Below are 16,730 nucleotides of genomic sequence, written 5' to 3'. Positions count from 1 at the left end.
CAGACGTGGTTTAACAACATTAGGTAGTTTAAGCACAAAACAAAATTGTTTTACTTTAGACGCATCCTCCACTCTTTGTTGTTAGACCAAAGTCTGTAAGGTCCTGCAAGTCCGCGAGTGAGAGGTGACCCGGAAGACCCCCCAACTGTTAAGCTTGTTTAAATTACAAGGAAAAGCAATTCTTTAACACTGTGGTTCGAGCCGCTGCGGCCACTAATCATATGCATATAACTGCTATAATGTGTATATAAGTTGCGTATACACGCCGACACGTTATGCGCACAATATAGCGCCATGTGTGGCTGAATACACTTTACCCTAAACAAGAATGGAATGCAACACTAGTAGTTAAATGTTATGTTGTGGTCCAACGCAATCAACAGTATTTACTTAACTATATATATGTAAAAAATACAACAATATACAGAGAAGAGCTACAACCAATAATACATACATTTAAATCGCGAGCGCTCCTGGATCCAGAACTCAGTCAGTCTTGGCAAGATGACCTTCAGAGAAAAGAGACTGAGACTGGTCAGGAGGCCTCTCTTTTATACAATGTATCCAAATCCAGTACAATGGGAACTGTAAGCTCTTCTTTCATAGGTCAGAGGGCAAATCATTTACAGTACATGAGGGGTCATAGGTTGGTTTGAATGAAGGGGCGATGCTTGGTCCAGGTGTACTTGCAGATTTTCGCCACTGGGTTCCCGACGAATATCATGGGTACAGTATTACAGCAGTTTGCGAATATTACAATTCTGCATATATCTATATGCAGAAACATGCGATAAACTGGAAATAGCCACCAGAATGTAGATCACAAAATACTGTACATCTGGATACCAAACACTAAGACTTAATACTGCTCCATCCCCTCACACCATGTAAAGCTGAATAGCTCTGTTGTTTTACCTTTTAAGTGTATGTAAGTTGCTGACAATGTGTATGGAGACTGTGTAAATTGTGCACTATATGAATAAAGTATTAAATATGTCTTTGTGGCTTTTCTGTGCGAATGCGTTTGCTACCGTATATACTCTTGCATTAATACGCAAGGCCTGGGTACATAGCATGCGTGTATGCATATGCACGGCGGCAATGTGCACGCACAGATGCCACTCTGTTTGGAATTTATACGTGTGTGTGTGTAATATTTTTGACCTTGACAGTCCTTGGATGTTGTAAGGGCTCTGAAGATCTATGTGGCGAGGACTGCTAGTCACAGAAAATCAGACTCTCTGTTTGAACTGTATGATCCCAAGAAACTTGGGTCTCCTGCTTCTAAGCAGACGATTTCTCGCTGGATCAGGTTCACTATCCAGCATGCGTATTCCATACCTCCCAACTTTGTCCCGTCGGCAAGAGGGACACATGCGCGGCGAAGCCGCGCGCGCTCCCGAAAGGGGGCATGACCTATGGAAAAGGGGGGGTGGCTTCGCGGAGGACCCGCGATCGCGAGCCACGCCCCGTTTTTGTCACTGAGGGGGCATGCCCAGCGCTCTGTGAGCTGCTGGCATGCCCCCTCTCCCTCTGTCTGCACTGAATAGACGCTGTGCGCATGCGCATAGCGTCTGTTCACCGCTGCTCTGCTAAGCAGGGCAGCGAGAGACGGAGCCTCCCAACTGTCCCCCCCCCCCCCCACCGCGGGACACTGCGGCCCGCGTGTGGGACAGCGGGACAGTCCCCAAAAAACGGGACCGTCCCGCGAAAATCGGGACAGTTGGGAGGTATGGTATTCTACGGCAGGTTTGCCGTGTCCAAGATCAGTTAAGGCCCACTCTACTCGTAAGGTGGGTTCTTCCTGGGCGGCTACCCGGGGGGTCTCGGCTTTGCAACTTTGCCGAGCGGCTACTTGGTCAGGGTCGAACATGTTTGCTAAGTTCTACAAGTTTGATACTTTGGCCCCTGAGGACCTAAAGTTTGGTCAATCAGTTCTGCAGGACTTTAATTGGATTTTAATTACCTACCAGTAAATCCTTTTCTCGTAGTCCGTAGAGGATGCTGGGCGCCCGCCCAGTGCTTCGTTATCCTGCTATGGTTCATTCAGTACTGCTTTGTTCTTGGTTAAGTAATGTTGTTCAGCCGTTGCTGAGTTTGCAAGCTGGTTAGCTTGGTTTGCCTTGTACAGTATGTGAGCTGGTGTGAATCTCACCACTATCTGTGTAAATTCCTTCTCTCAAAGTTGTCCGTGTCCTCGGGCACAGTTTCTAGACTGAGTCTGGTATGAGGGGCATAGAGGGAGGAGCCAGCCCTCACTGTCAAAGGCTTAAAGTGCCCATGGCTCCTGTCTATACCCCATGGTACCAGTGTGGACCCCAGCATCCTCTACAGACTACGAGAAAAGGATTTACCGATAGGTAATTAAAATCCTATTTTCCTCAATTTTTTCCACAATTTCATTTGTTTTTGCTGTGCAAGACCTTCTGCGATGTTCATCATCTTCGACATCCGCACTACCGGATTAAAAATTTTAAGTTTACACGTTGCTGTACTTTTGAACACCAGCATTTTTACCATGCACAGGAAAAACACAACTTCTTCAAACGCTGTGTGACAGCAAACTATCTGTGTGAGAGTGGTGAAACTTGCATAGTCCAAGGTCAATGTTCCCCCACCCCCTTTTAACTCACGCAGTATGGTTTATTTTTTACAAGTACAGTCTTGTTTTTTAATTGCCACACTTTTTGTATAAAAGATAGAACTGTACAAAAGTATACAGTATGTAAATATTTAACACTGGACATTCAAGCACATGCAACAATCATTAAGAACTATTGTTTTGTAAGACAGCACACGGGGAAAACAGGTCATAGATGAAATAGGGTCATACACGGTAGACAAAATAAATGCAGATGTGAAAATAAATGGTGGGGGGGGGACACTGTGTTATGAGAGATTTTATAATCCAGTGGAAAATGGTGGCGCCACTTGCGTATCTATAATGGGTGCAGTGGGGGCCCACACCGCACGCACTGCACCCATTTCTTCTATACTTACCTTTCCGGCGTCCATCGGCGACTGTGTGTGCACCCCCTCCTCTCCCGTAGCCGTTACCGCCGCTGCTAGCGCACTGAGCGCTAGAGACTCTGGTACAGTGCCAGAGTCTACAGTGCATGCGTAGGACTACGGGTAAATGGCGCGGTGGCCATTTTTCTGAGTCCTGCGCATGAGCTGTAGAGTCTGGCACTGTGCCAGAGTCTCAGCGCTGAGAGCGCTAGCAGCGGCGGTGACGGCTACAGGAGAGGAGGGGGCCCACATACGGAGTCTGCACACGGGTGCCCTCCTCTCTAAAAACACCGCTGGGTGGCGCTGAGTCAAGAGTTGTGAGTGTGGTTCAGAGAGAGGATTTGGATGCTAGCAAGGATATAATAGGTAGGCTTACCATACTATTCCTTTAAACCGGGACACTGACTAATTACACAGGTTCTGTGGCTGGCTGACTTCAAGCCTGTATTTCACCTGGTTTTAACCAGTCACAGAACCTGTGCAATTCATCAGTGTCCTGGTTTAAAGGGATAGTATGGCATACTTGCCTACCTGACCCTCTCCATGAGGGAGAAAATGCTCTGTTCCTGGACTTTCCTGGTAATGTATGATTGCCATCACCTGTGGTAAGCTAGTTTATTGATAAGAAAGGTGTTTCACCACAGGTGATGGCAATCATACATTACCAGGAAACTCCAGAAACAGAGCATTTTCTCCCTCATGGAGAGGGTCAGGTAGGCAAGTATGTAGTATGGTAAGCCTACTAGTAAGCATAGAGCAGGCATTCCCAACCGCGGTCCTCAAGGCTCACCAACAGTGCAGGTTTTAGTGATAGCCAGGCTTCAGCACAGATGGTTAAATCAAAATAACTGAGGTACTAATTAAGTCACCTGTGTTCAAGCCTGAATATCACTAAAACCAGGACTGTTAGTGTGCCTTGAGGACCGAGGTTGGGAAACACTGGCATAGAGCACGGATGGGGCAGGTTTTAGTAAGAGATGGTTTTTCAGAAAGCATCTGAAAAAGTGTGGGTGATGAAATGTTGACCCTACATACGTTTGCACAGAGATTTGTGCATGTTCACTCTGCACATGCCCCAAAACTTAGCACACAAGTACAGGAGATGCACAGTCACATTTCAGTTGCATCTATATGACAGAAGGGTATCTGGAATGTAATGGAACATTCTTGTGGACTATACAGAGTTGGATGTTAGCGAAAAATCACCAGTTTCCAGGCATATTATTTGCACCTAACATATGGTAGGTGCAAGTATGCACTGATGAAGATTATTGGAAACAAGCCAAGCATACACATACGGCAGGGGTTCTCAAACTTGGTCCTCAGGACCCCACACAGTGCATGTTTTGCAGGTAACCCAGCAAGTGCACAGGTGTATTAATTACTCACTGACCCATTTTAAAAGGTCCACATGTGGAGCTAATTATGTCACTTGTGATTCTCTGTGGAGACCTGCAAAACATGCACTGTGTGGGGTCATGAGGACAGAGTTTGAGAACCTGTGACATAGGGCATACTTGCCTACCTGACCCTCTCCATGAGGGAGAAAATGCTCTGTTCCTGGACTTTCCTGGTAATGTATGATTGCCATCACCTGTGATGAGCTAGTTAATTGATAAGAAAGGTGTTTCACCACAGGTGATGGCAATCATACATTACCAGGAAAGTCCAGGAACAGAGCATTTTCACCCTCATGGAGAGGGTAAGATAGGCAAGTATGACATAGGAGCAGGTACACAGCAAGATGCATACAACTCATACTTGCCTAACTGGCCCTCTCCATGAGGGAGAAAATGCTCTGTTCCTGGACTTTCCTGGTAATGTTTGATTGCCATCACCTGTGGTGAGCTAGTTAATTGATAAGAAAGGTGTTTCACCACAGGTCATGGCAATCATACATTACCAGGAAAGTCCAGGAACAGAGCATTTTCACCCTCATGGAGAGGGTCAGATAGGCAAGTATGACATAGGAGCAGGTACACAGCAAGATGCATACAACTCATACCTAGGTTTTTCATAATTACCAGACTGAAGTGTGTGAAGCTGGTGTGTGTTGGGTTGGAGGGAGGGAGAGTCTTGTACCTATTGAACGGTAAAGTTGGCTGAACGGTAAATATAACAATCATAGCCACCAGGAAGTCACACCCCGTTGAGGGGTTTTGTGGACTTGCTGATACCATCTGTTGCAATTGACATTTAGTTATATGCATACAAGAAGTGATTTTAATATGTTTAAGCTATTTTTAAGAAGTGCTATTATAGTCCTTATACTGCACAATTAATGGCTTTGGGCCTTGTTTCTTGATTGCCTTATATAGGCCCTACACACTGGCCGATTTTTTGAAAGATATGAACGATCTCGTTCATAAATGAACGAGAACTCGTTCATATCTTTCAGTGTGGAGACTCCAGCGATGAACGATGCGCGTCCCCGCGCTCGTTCATCGCTGGTCTCCCGTCGGCTGTGCATGCAGGCCAATATGGACGATCTCGTCCATATTTGCCTGCACTTCAATGCAGCCGCGTGACGGGGGAAGTGAAGAAACTTCACTCCCCCCGTCACTGCCCCCCCGCCGCCGGGTCGCTCGTCGGCCGTATCCGCCGTCGGGCAGCTCTGCGGCGGGTCGGCCAGTGAGTAGGGCCCTTTAGGTGTAAATTAATTCTAGCAGGAGTTAAACTAGATCTTGAGATCACAAGATAGAAAGCAAGCCTTTTTCTGCAAAATAAATGCTCTACTTAAATTAGGGGTACATAAAAATCTTGTAAGTATATATTTGTGTAATTTTAAGCCACTGTTAAATAATCTTTAAAAACACCTCTAACACCTTCATGCATTCTTAAAAACACCTGTCCCATTCATCCATATTTCTCTATCGTCCTAGTGGATGCTGGGGTTCCTGAAAGGACCATGGGGAATAGCGGCTCCGCAGGAGACAGGGCACAAAAAGTAAAGCTTTTTCAGATCAGGTGGTGTGCACTGGCTCCTCCCCCTATGACCCTCCTCCAGACTCCAGTTAGATTTTTGTGCCCGGCCGAGAAGGGTGCAATCTAGGTGGCTCTCCTAAAGAGCTGCTTAGAAAAAGTTTAGCTAGGTTTTTTATTTTACAGTGATTCCTGCTGGCAACAGGATCACTGCAGCGAGGGACTGAGGGGAGAAGGAGTCAACTCACCTGCGTGCAGGATGGATTGGCTTCTTGGCTACTGGACATCAAGCTCCAGAGGGACGATCACAGGTACAGCCTGGATGGTCACCGGAGCCGCGCCGCCGGCCCCCTTGCAGATGCTGAAGTCAGAAGAGGTCCAGAATCGGCGGCTGAAGACTCCTGCAGTCTTCTAAAGGTAGCGCACAGCACTGCAGCTGTGCGCCATTTTCCTCTCAGCACACTTCACACGGCAGTCACTGAGGGTGCAGGGCGCTGGGAGGGGGGCGCCCTGGGAGGCAAATGAATACCTATAAAGGCTAAAAATACCTCACATATAGCCCCTAGAGGCTATATGGAGATATTTAACCCCTGCCTGATTTTTCTAAATAGCGGGAGACGAGCCCGCCAGAAAAGGGGCGGGGCCTATCTCCTCAGCACACGGCGCCATTTCCTCTCACAGCTCCGCTGGTCAGGACGGCTCCCAAGTCTCTCCCCTGCACTGCACTACAGAAACAGGGTAAAACAGAGAGGGGGGGGCAAATTTATGGCGATATTTTGATATAACAAAGCAACTATAAGGGAGCACTTATTAAAGGCTATCCCTGATATATATATAGCGCTTTTGGTGTGTGCTGGCAAACTCTCCCTCTGTCTCCCCAAAGGGCTAGTGGGCCCTGTCTTCGTTAGGAGCATTCCCTGTGTGTCTGCTGTGTGTCGGTACGTGTGTGTCGACATGTATGAGGACGATATTGGTGTGGAGGCGGAGCAATTGCCAAATATGAGGATGTCACCCCCTAGGGAGTCGACACCAGAATGGATGCCTTTATTTATGGAACTACGGGATAGTGTCAACACGCTAAAGCAGTCGTTTGACGACATGAGGCGGCCGGACAATCAATTAGTGCCTGTCCAGGCGACTCAAACACCGTCAGGGGCTGTAAAACGCCCTTTGCCTCAGTCGGTCGACACAGACCCAGACGCAGGCACTGACTCCAGTGGTGACGGTGACGATTCAACCGTATTTTCCAGTAGGGCCACACGTTATATGATTTTGGCAATGAAGGAGGCGTTACATTTAGCTGATACTACAGGTACCACTAAACAGGGTATTATGTGGGGTGTGAAAAAACTACCTATAGTTTTTCCTGAATCAGAAGAATTAAATGACGTGTGTAATGAAGCGTGGGTTGCCCCTGATAAAAAGCTGATAATTTCAAAGAAATTATTGGCATTATACCCTTTCCCGCCAGAGGTTAGGGAGCGCTGGGAAACACCTCCTAGGGTGGACAAGGCGCTAACACGCTTATCTAAACAAGTGGCGTTACCCTCTCCTGAGACGGCCGCACTTAAAGATCCATCAGATAGGAGGATGGAAAATATCCAAAAAAGTATATACCCACATGCAGGTGTTATACTACGACCAGCTGTAGCGACTGCCTGGATGGGCAGTGCTGGGGTAGTTTGGTCAGAGTCCCTGATTGAAAATATTGATACCCTGGACAGGGACAATATTTTACTGTCGTTAGAACAAATAAAGGATGCATTTCTTTATATGCGTGATGCACAGAGGGATATCTGCACACTGGCATCACGGGTAAGTGCTATGTCCATTTCGGCCAGAAGAGCTTTATGGACGCGACAGTGGACAGGCGATGCGGATTCAAAACGGCATATGGAAGTTTTGCCGTATAAAGGGGAGGAGTTATTTGGAGTCGGTCTATCAGATTTGGTGGCCACGGCTACAGCCGGGAAATCCACCTTTCTACCTCAAGTCACTCCCCAACAGAAAAAGGCACCGACTTTTCAACCGCAGCCCTTTCGTTCCTTTAAAAATAAGAGAGCAAAGGGCTATTCATATCTGCCACGAGGCAGAGGTCGAGGGAAGAGACAGCAACACGCAGCTCCTTCCCAGGAACAGAAGCCCTCCCCGGCTTCTACAAAAGCCTCAGCATGACGCTGGGGCTTCTCAAGCGGACTCGGGGACGGTGGGCGGTCGTCTCAAAAATTACAGCGCGCAGTGGGCTCACTCGCAGGTAGATCCCTGGATCCTGCAGATAATATCTCAAGGGTACAGGTTGGAATTAGAGACAGATCCACCTCGCCGTTTCCTGAAGTCTGCTTTACCAACGTCCCCCTCCGAAAGGGAGACGGTTTTGGAAGCCATTCACAAGCTGTACTCTCAGCAGGTGATAGTCAAGGTACCTCTTCTACAACAAGGGAAGGGGTATTATTCCACTCTTTTTGTGGTACCGAAGCCGGATGGCTCGGTAAGGCCTATTCTAAATCTGAAGTCCTTGAACCTGTACATAAAGAAGTTCAAGTTCAAGATGGAGTCACTCAGAGCAGTGATAGCGAACCTGGAAGAGGGGGACTTTATGGTATCCTTGGACATCAAGGATGCGTATCTCCACGTTCCAATTTACCCCTCACACCAGGGGTACCTCAGGTTCGTTGTACAAAACTGTCACTATCAGTTTCAGACGCTGCCGTTCGGATTGTCCACGGCACCTCGGATCTTTACAAAGGTAATGGCCGAGATGATGATTCTTCTTCGAAGAAAAGGCATATTAATTATCCCATACTTGGACGATCTCCTAATAAGGGCGAGGTCCAGAGAACAGCTAGAGATGGGATTAGCACTGTCTCAAGAAGTGCTAAAACAGCACGGGTGGATTCTGAATATTCCAAAATCCCAGTTAATGCCGACAACTCGTCTGCTGTTCCTAGGGATGATTCTGGACACGGTTCAGAAAAAGGTTTTTCTCCCGGAGGAAAAAGCCAAGGAGTTATCCGACCTTGTCAGGAACCTCCTAAAACCAGGAAAGGTGTCTGTACATCAATGCACAAGAGTCCTGGGAAAAATGGTGGCTTCTTACGAAGTAATTCCATTCGGCAGATTCCACGCAAGAATTTTCCAAAGGGATCTGTTGGACAAATGGTCAGGGTCGCATCTTCAGATGCACCTACGGATAACCCTGTCTCCAAGGACAAGGGTGTCTCTTCTGTGGTGGTTGCAGAGTCCTCATCTATTGGAGGGCCGCAGATTCGGCATACAGGATTGGATCCTGGTGACCACGGACGCCAGCCTGAGAGGCTGGGGAGCAGTCACACAAGGAAGAAACTTCCAGGGAGTATGGACGAGCCTGGAAACGTCTCTTCACATAAACATTCTGGAACTAAGAGCAATATACAATGCTCTAAGCCAGGCAGAACCTCTGCTTCAGGGAAAACCGGTATTGATCCAGTCGGACAACATCACGGCAGTCGCCCATGTGAACAGACAGGGCGGCACAAGAAGCAGGAGTGCAATGGCAGAAGCTGCAAGGATTCTTCGCTGGGCAGAGAATCATGTGATAGCACTGTCAGCAGTGTTCATCCCGGGAGTGGACAACTGGGAAGCAGACTTCCTCAGCAGACACGATCTTCACCCGGGAGAGTGGGGACTTCATCCAGAAGTCTTCCACATGCTGGTAAACCGTTGGGAAAGACCAATGGTGGACATGATGGCGTCTCGCCTCAACAAAAAACTGGACAGGTATTGCGCCAGGTCAAGAGATCCGCAGGCAATAGCTGTGGACGCGCTGGTAACGCCTTGGGTGTACCAGTCGGTGTATGTGTTTCCTCCTCTGCCTCTCATACCAAAAGTATTGAGAATTATACGGCAAAGAGGCGTAAGAACGATACTAGTGGTTCCGGATTGGCCAAGAAGGACTTGGTACCCGGAACTTCAAGAGATGATCACGGAAGATCCGTGGCCTCTACCTCTAAGGAGGGACTTGCTTCAGCAGGGTCCCTGTCTGTTTCAAGACTTACCGCGGCTGCGTTTGACGGCATGGCGGTTGAACGCCGGATCCTAAAGGAAAAAGGCATGCCGGAAGAAGTCATTCCTACTTTGATTAAAGCAAGGAAGGAAGTAACCGTGCAACATTATCACCGAATTTGGCGAAAATATGTTGCGTGGTGCGAAGATCGGAGTGCTCCGACGGAGGAATTTCAACTGGGTCGTTTCCTACATTTCCTGCAATCAGGATTGTCTATGGGTCTCAAATTGGGATCTATTAAGGTTCAAATTTCGGCCCTGTCGATTTTCTTTCAAAAAGAATTGGCTTCAGTCCCTGAAGTCCAGACCTTTGTTAAGGGAGTGCTGCATATACAGCCTCCTGTGGTGCCTCCAGTGGCACCGTGGGATCTCAATGTGGTTTTGGACTTTCTAAAATCTCATTGGTTTGAACCACTAAATAAGGTGGATTTGAAATATCTCACTTGGAAAGTGACCATGCTTCTAGCCCTGGCTTCTGCCAGGAGAGTATCAGAATTGGCAGCTTTATCTTACAAAAGCCCATATCTGATTTTCCATTCGGACAGGGCAGAACTGCGGACTCGTCCGCATTTTCTCCCTAAGGTGGTGTCAGCATTTCATCTGAACCAGCCTATTGTAGTGCCTGCGGCTACAAGTGACTTGGAGGACTCCAAGTTACTGGACGTTGTCAGAGCATTAAAAATATATATTGCAAGGACAGCTGGAGTCAGAAAATCTGACTCGTTGTTTATATTGTATGCACCCAACAAGATGGGTGCTCCTGCGTCTAAGCAGACGATTGCTCGTTGGATCTGTAGCACAATCCAACTTGCACATTCTGTGGCAGGCCTGCCACAGCCTAAATCTGTAAAGGCCCACTCCACAAGGAAGGTGGGCTCATCTTGGGCGGCTGCCCGAGGGGTCTCGGCATTACAACTTTGCCGAGCAGCTACGTGGTCAGGGGAGAACACGTTTGTAAAATTTTACAAATTTGATACTCTGGCTAAGGAGGACCTGGAGTTCTCTCATTCGGTGCTGCAGAGTCATCCGCACTCTCCCGCCCGTTTGGGAGCTTTGGTATAATCCCCATGGTCCTTTCAGGAACCCCAGCATCCACTAGGACGATAGAGAAAATAAGATTTTACTTACCGATAAATCTATTTCTCGGAGTCCGTAGTGGATGCTGGGCGCCCATCCCAAGTGCGGATTATCTGCATAAATTGTACATAGTTATTGTTAACTAATTCGGGTTATTGTTGAAGGAAGCCATCTTTCAGAGGCTCCGCTGTTATCATACTGTTAACTGGGTTTAGATCACAAGTTGTACGGTGTGATTGGTGTGGCTGGTATGAGTCTTACCCGGGATTCAAAATCCTCCCTTATTGTGTACGCTCGTCCGGGCACAGTACCTAACTGGAGTCTGGAGGAGGGTCATAGGGGGAGGAGCCAGTGCACACCACCTGATCTGAAAAAGCTTTACTTTTTGTGCCCTGTCTCCTGCGGAGCCGCTATTCCCCATGGTCCTTTCAGGAACCCCAGCATCCACTACGGACTCCGAGAAATAGATTTATCGGTAAGTAAAATCTTATTTTCTGTCAATTAACCAATTTCCTTGCATTTTACAGAAAACTGGGGGGAAAAATTGTCGTTAAACGCCATGGAAAATTACCTCGTGTTAACTTTACTTGCAATTGAATTACGGGTTATCACCTGCAATTGAATTACCTGCTTTCCTTTACCTCAGATAATTAGTCCAAATGTATGAACCATTAAAAAGTGATAAAGTGGAGATTGATAAAGACAGCCTGTTATATGGCAGTTAGGAGCTGATTGGCTGGTACTTTATACTCTTTATCCATCTCCACTTTATCACTTTTTAAGGCTTAATACATTTGGGCCTTAATCTCCTGGGGGTGAAAAAACTCTCCAATTCCTCGGGTGTTATCGGGTCCCGCAAACCTGTTAACTCCTGATAACACACACAGTTAACAGGGCTGTCGGGAGGCTAATTGAATAGCCTCATGCGTTAAAGCCCGAGGCTGCCCCTGTTAATGTTAATATCACCCTTTTGGGGGTCATTCAGACCCGGCCGCAATAGTTGACTGCAGCTCTGTTTGCCGGTTGCTGCCAACTGTGCATGTGCATCGGCCACACAGATGCTGGGCAGGCATACACATTGCGGTCGCATCCCCGATACATGCAACCGCAAAGTGATTGACAGCGTTGGCGTTTGCGGGGCGACAACGGGGCCAGGCCAGGACTGTTTTTTGGGGTGGCTACTTGGCTTTGCAAGCAGCCTCTCCTATAAAAATAATGTCTGGCCGCCTGGAGTCAACCTTAGTCAATAATGCTGGCCGCCTGGAGTCAACCTTAGTTTCAATGCGTGTATGCATCGGGAGGCGGCCCCACACATGCTGGGCACCCTGTGGTGGGTGGCCCTCAGCATGTGTTTGTTTCTAACTGTAAATGTTGTGGAGTATTTTGATAGTATATAAATAAATGTTAATAATATACTAAAGTAAAAAGCGATGTAGATTTTTGTTTTGGCATTTACAGAAGTGGTCTTGATGAGTATATTGTTGCCTATTCTAATTACATCATTGAGCTTTTTTTTTTTTTTTTTTTCATTTTTGCAGACGCATCCTGATATCAAAATGCTTTTTATGGATGTTAGTGCACTGTGCAACAAATATTCAAAGGAGTTCACAGCTGTAAGTTGGCATCTGCAAATTCAGAAATGTCAGTTCTCTAAATGAATGCAGTTTTTAGTTATGTGAAACACACTGATTGCTGAAATAAATGTACCCTAGATGCATAGGTGTATTGATATGTGTAGGGTGATAATAAGTGCAGTGCTCTGGGTACAAAGTTCCCGCACTGCACACCCTGCATCCAGATTGTATTGTCAAGTGGGTCACTCCTACTTCTCTGCGCCGTCTTCCCAGTGACATATTTGGGAAGATGGTCCCGCACAGTGGAAGCAAAGAATCTGGCACTGTGCCACAGCCTTTGCTCTCTTGTGCGCATGTGCCATGTCCCGAATATAACTGAGAAGATGGTGCCACAGAGGAGGTGGGACCTGAGAAGGGGCCTCTGCACACAGGCCCTGCATAGATGTATGTAAAATTAGTGTTGCACGCCAGTTTGGAGCAATGGAAAAATGATTGTTACTCTGTGCTGAAGCTGTTCATTAACAATTGATTTTGGGAGGTTGCCACAGCACAGATAGTGTTTATGGAGCCCACAGTAGGTGGGCTAGTGTGCTTTAAATACCATGGGCAATTTTTAGTCCCAGTTTGGGAGCAATAAAGTAAATTTCTCATACGTCCTAGAGGATGCTGGGGACGACATCAAGACCATGGGGTATAGACGGGATCCGCAGGAGACATGGGCACTCTAAAGACTTTTAATTGGGTGTGAACTGGCTCCTCCCTCTATGCCCCTCCTCCAGACCTCAGTTTTAGAAATGAGTTTTTGACTCTGAGGAGCTCTACTGAGTTTCTCTGAAAATACTTATGTTAGGTTTTTTATTTTCAGGGAGATCTGCTGGAATCAGACTCTTTGCTTCGTGGGACTGAGGGGGCAGAAGCAGAACCAACTTCCTAAAGAGTTTCATGGCTCTGCTTCTGGCTGACAGGACACCATTAGCTCCTGAAGGGTACTGAACGCTAGCCATGTCTAGATGCTCACTCCCACAGCACGCCGTCACCCCCCTTGCAAAGCCAGAAGTCAGAAGACAGGTGAGTATGAAAAGAATGATCTTCAATCAAGTAAGTGACGGCTGAGGTTCGGCGCGGCTGGCGGGAGCGCAGCGCGCCATTGCTGCCCACACACACAGGCACTGCAGGGTGCAGGGCACGGGCGCCCTGGGCAGCAATAAAAATACCTCAAACTGGCTAAAAGGGGGCATAAGATGCCGCTGGCACAGCCCTACCCCCGCCAGTATAAATATTATGTAGTATACTGAGTGAAAGGACGCGCCATTGCTGGGGCGGAGCTTCTTCCTCAGGCAGCCAGCACACTGCTCAGCGCCATTTTCTTTCTCTCCTCAGGCTGCAGAGAACACGCTGGTCCTCTCCTCCACTTCTGACAAGTACAGGGTGCTATTAAGGGGGGGCCGCAAAGCAATTGTGGTGCATTTGATAGTGTATATTGCTATTTAAAAGCGCTGTTAGGCTGTGGACATACTGTGTTCACAGGCAATACTGGCGCTGGGATTGTGAACTGGCTGCTCCTATCCTGTGTCCCTCTGACAGATTTTACTGTGGGTCTGTCCCCAAAATAAGTCCCAGTGTGTCTGTTGGTGTGCTGTACATGTCTGAGGCAGGGAGTTCCTCCCTGGAGGAAGCCATTTTAGGGACACAGAGTTGTAATGAAGTGGCGCTACCGGCACACCAAGAGCCTGCATGGGTGAAAGAGATACGTGACAGTATGCATCTGATTAACCATAGATTAGATAAGTCTGAATCTAAGGCTGCATGCTGGAGAAAATCTGTGGAAGATGTGATTTTTCAGGATGCTGTTATTCCTTATGCGGGCGGCCCCTCTGGGTCACAAAAGAGACCATTTGCAAATGTTGTAAACACTGATACCGACACGGATTCTGATTATTGTGTCGACAATAGTGAATCCAGAGAGATAGATCATAAATTGGCAAAAAGTATACATTATATGATTGTGGCTATACGGGACATGTTGGAGGTTACAGAAACCACTTCTGTGCCTCAGGAGAAGGCTTATTTATGTAAGGAAAAGAAATCCAAAAGTCACGTTCCCTCCTTCACACGAACTAAATGCTCTGTTTGAAGGGATGTGGGTGAATCCTGATAAAAAATTTCGTATTCCCAAAAGGATTCACATAGCTTACCCTTTCCCGGCTGAAGACAGAAAAAAATGGGAGTCACCCCCTGTTAGACAGTGCACTTTCCAGGTTGACAAAGAAGGTAATTCTCCCTGCTCCTAGCACGGCTTCTCTTAAAGAGCCGGCAGACCACAAAATGGAAACGACATTGAAATCCATTTATGTTACCAACGGTACACTGCTCAGGCCTGCTATTGCCTGCGCATGGGTGAGTCGTGCTATTGAAAAATGGTCTGAAAGTGTGTCATCAGAAATTGACACAATTGATAAAGATGAGATACTCCTTTAGTTAGGGAATATCAAGGACGCTGCCGCCTACATGCTGGAAGCAATGAAGGATATTGGACTCTTCAGTTCACAAGCCGCTACCATGGCAGTATCGGCTAGGCGGCGTTGTGGATTCGCCAATGGAACGCGGATGCAGATACCAAAAGAAACATGGAGGCTCTCCCATATAAAGGTGAGGCCTTATTTGGCGATGGCCTGGATGCGTTAGTCTTGGTGGCTACCGCAGGTAAGTCGTCATTTTTGGCCTCTGCGCCTGCACCGGCAAAGAAGTCCTATCACCCGCAAATGCTGTCCTTTCGGCCCAATAAATACAAAAAGACAAGAGGTTCCCCCTTCTTTGCAGGAAGGGGAAGGGGAAAGAAGCCCACAGTGGCTCCAAGTTCCCAAGAGCAGAAGTCTGCCCCTAATTCTGCCAAATCCCCAGCGTGACGCTGGAGCTCCCTTCCGGGAGGCCGCTCGGGTGGGGGCACGTCTCAAACTCTTCAGCCAGGATTGGATTCTGACTGGCCTAGATCCCTGGGGGTTGCAAATAGTATCCCATGGATACAAACTGGAGTTTCATGACGTTCCTCCATGCCGATTTTTCAAATAAACCTTGCCAGTTTCTCCGCCAGAAAGAGAAGCAGTAAACAGCGACAATCCAAAAATTAGGTCAAGACCAGGTCATAGTCCTGGTACCGTTGTCACAACAAGGGCGGGGTTTTTATTCAAGCCTCTTTGTTGTTCCAAAGCCGGACGGTTCGGTCAGACCGATCCTAAATCTAAAAGATCTGAATTGCTACCTGAAAAGGTTCAAGTTCAAGATGAAATCACTTCGGGCGGTGATTGCCAGTCTGGAGGAGGGGGACTACTTGGTGTCGGTGGACATAAAGGATGCTTACCTGCATGTTCCCATTTATCCTCCTCACCAGGCTTATCTGAGATTCGCGGTTCAGGATTGCCATTACCAATTCCAGACGTTACCTTTCGGTATCTCCTCGGCGCCGAGGATGTTCACCAAGGTGATGGCGGAGATGATGGTCCTCCTTTGTCAGAAAGGAGTCAATATAATTCCTTATCTGGACGACCTCCTGATAAAGGCGAGATCCAGGGAGCAGTTGTTACAAAACATATCACTCTCTCTGTCAATACTCCAACAACACGGGTGGATCATAAATTACCCAAAGTCACAGTTGGAACCGACAACAAGGTTGCCTTTCCTCGGGATGATTCTGGACACAGAAGTTCAGAGAGTATTTCTTCCGCTGGAAAAGGCTCTGGAAATCCAGAAAATGGTAAAACAGATATTGAAACCATCAAGTGTGTCGATCCATCAGTGCATTCGGTTGTTGGGGAAGATAGTGGCGGCCTACGAGGCCATACAGTTTGGCAGATTCCATGCCAGAGTATTCCAGTGGGACCTGTTGGACAAGTGGTCGGGGTCACACCTACACATGCACAGAAAGATAATCCTGTCGTCAAAAACCAGGATTTTGCTTCTGTGGTGGTTACACAGCTCTCACCTGCTAGAGGGACGCAGGTTCGGGATTCAGGACTGGGTCCTGGTAAACACGGATGCAAGTCTCCGAGGCTGGGGAGCAGTCTCTCAGGGAGAAAACTTCCAGGGACGTTGGTCACATCAGGAAGCCTG

At 47.6% G+C, this 16,730-nt stretch overlaps 1 protein-coding gene across 5 annotated transcripts in view; it reads left to right on the top strand.

The window, feature by feature from the left end:
- RNF212 (ring finger protein 212) overlaps positions 1–16,730 on the top strand; it is a 476,056-nt gene that overhangs the window by 165,028 nt on the left and 294,298 nt on the right. For all 5 annotated transcript variants that reach the window (XM_063925682.1, XM_063925685.1, XM_063925683.1 and 2 more), the window contains exon 4: positions 12,588–12,662. In XM_063925682.1, the coding sequence (XP_063781752.1) occupies positions 12,588–12,662 (75 nt within the window). The remainder of the gene's footprint in view (positions 1–12,587; positions 12,663–16,730) is intronic.

Source organism: Pseudophryne corroboree, chromosome 6 (genome assembly GCF_028390025.1).
Source record: "Pseudophryne corroboree isolate aPseCor3 chromosome 6, aPseCor3.hap2, whole genome shotgun sequence".
NCBI lineage: Eukaryota > Metazoa > Chordata > Amphibia > Anura > Myobatrachidae > Pseudophryne > Pseudophryne corroboree.
The sequence above is the reverse complement of the archived record's forward strand: the minus strand, read 5'-3'. Positions and strand labels throughout refer to the sequence as shown.